Here is a 1,183-nt window from a genome sequence, read left to right on the forward strand (position 1 = left end):
ATAAAAAAGGACATCAAATACACATATTTCTATCATACAATTCATTTTTCTATTAATAAAGTTTTCTAAATCCAAAATAATCTTGAGTAAATGCAGTGGAAAAACAGGTGCAAAATAGTTTATTTTATCCAGTGCACAAAATTCACAGGAATATGAAATTTTTAACTTAAATCTTTCAAAAACGTGCTTAGCGGGATCAATTCTGTGAAGTATTTTGTAAGACACTTCCTTAATTTTATTGTTAACACAAAACTTATTTGGCAATTTCCCTGCTTTGACCCATGAGATCTCACCAAATAAAGAAGAGCAAGAGAATCTTACTGCAGGAAAAGACACAGAACAAAGAGCATTTCTTATATCCTTATTGCAACATTTTTGTTTTAAAACATTAATATTACCAATGAAAATGTTACTACAAAGATTGTCTATACTGATTTCCTCTGAATTAGAGTTCTTTAAGAGTAATGTCACACTCTTTGAACAACAGCAAATTCTCTCGGTTTAACTGGTAATTGAAACTTTTGTAGAAATTCAGTGTATGATAACAAATATCCATTGGCATTAAGCAATTGTCTTACTAATATAATCCCTTCATTATACCAATTGTATGATGGTTTAGTTTGTCTCACGTCACATTACGTTGAGAGGGCGGGGTTTATGACGACACTGGGAGCAGCCACCAGGGGGCGATCGAGGCGCTTTGGCTTCACTTCTCCCGTTTTGGCGTGAACAAACCCGTTAGAGTTTCAGCTCTGGCTGTGTCCTTCTCTCCCGGTGATAATCACCATAGGTGTAATTCGCGAGTATAATATCATAACCCCGACACTTTCTGACAAACTGTTTTTTTAGAGCGCCCTAACGCCGCAGACCCAGGCCGTGAAGCGCCGAATCCTGCAGGGGGCGCTGCGAGCGACGGAGCGCCGCGGAACACGAGCGGATGAAGAACCGGCGCGTCACGTGACTTGCGTTCGCGGCCTAGCGTCGAGTGTGTTTGTGACTGAGAGGATAGATTCTCAAACTCTGAGTTTAATCTCCGCATCGGCTCGGGTTCGGGTTCGGGCTCGGGTTCGGGGTTCCGCGATGGCGTCTGGGTCACCGTGAGTGTTTCCCTCCCGCTCTTTCTGTTGATCTGAAACTCTAACATCTTCACTGTTATTCTACATACGGGCACTTCTGTAGAGCT

At 41.6% G+C, this 1,183-nt stretch overlaps 1 protein-coding gene across 1 annotated transcript in view; it reads left to right on the forward strand.

The window, feature by feature from the left end:
• The first annotated feature begins 708 nt into the window (after window positions 1–708).
• Window positions 709–1,183, forward strand: part of LOC307131466 (KH homology domain-containing protein 4-like) — a 28,111-nt gene continuing 27,636 nt past the window's right edge. Inside the window, exon 1 of the mRNA XM_079825134.1 lies at window positions 709–1,097. Within this exon, the coding sequence (XP_079681260.1) occupies window positions 1,081–1,097 (17 nt within the window). The 5' untranslated portion in view covers window positions 709–1,080. The remainder of the gene's footprint in view (window positions 1,098–1,183) is intronic.

This window comes from Gobio gobio (assembly GCF_949357685.1).
Source record: "Gobio gobio genome assembly, chromosome: 9".
Taxonomy (NCBI): Eukaryota; Metazoa; Chordata; class Actinopteri; order Cypriniformes; family Gobionidae; genus Gobio; species Gobio gobio.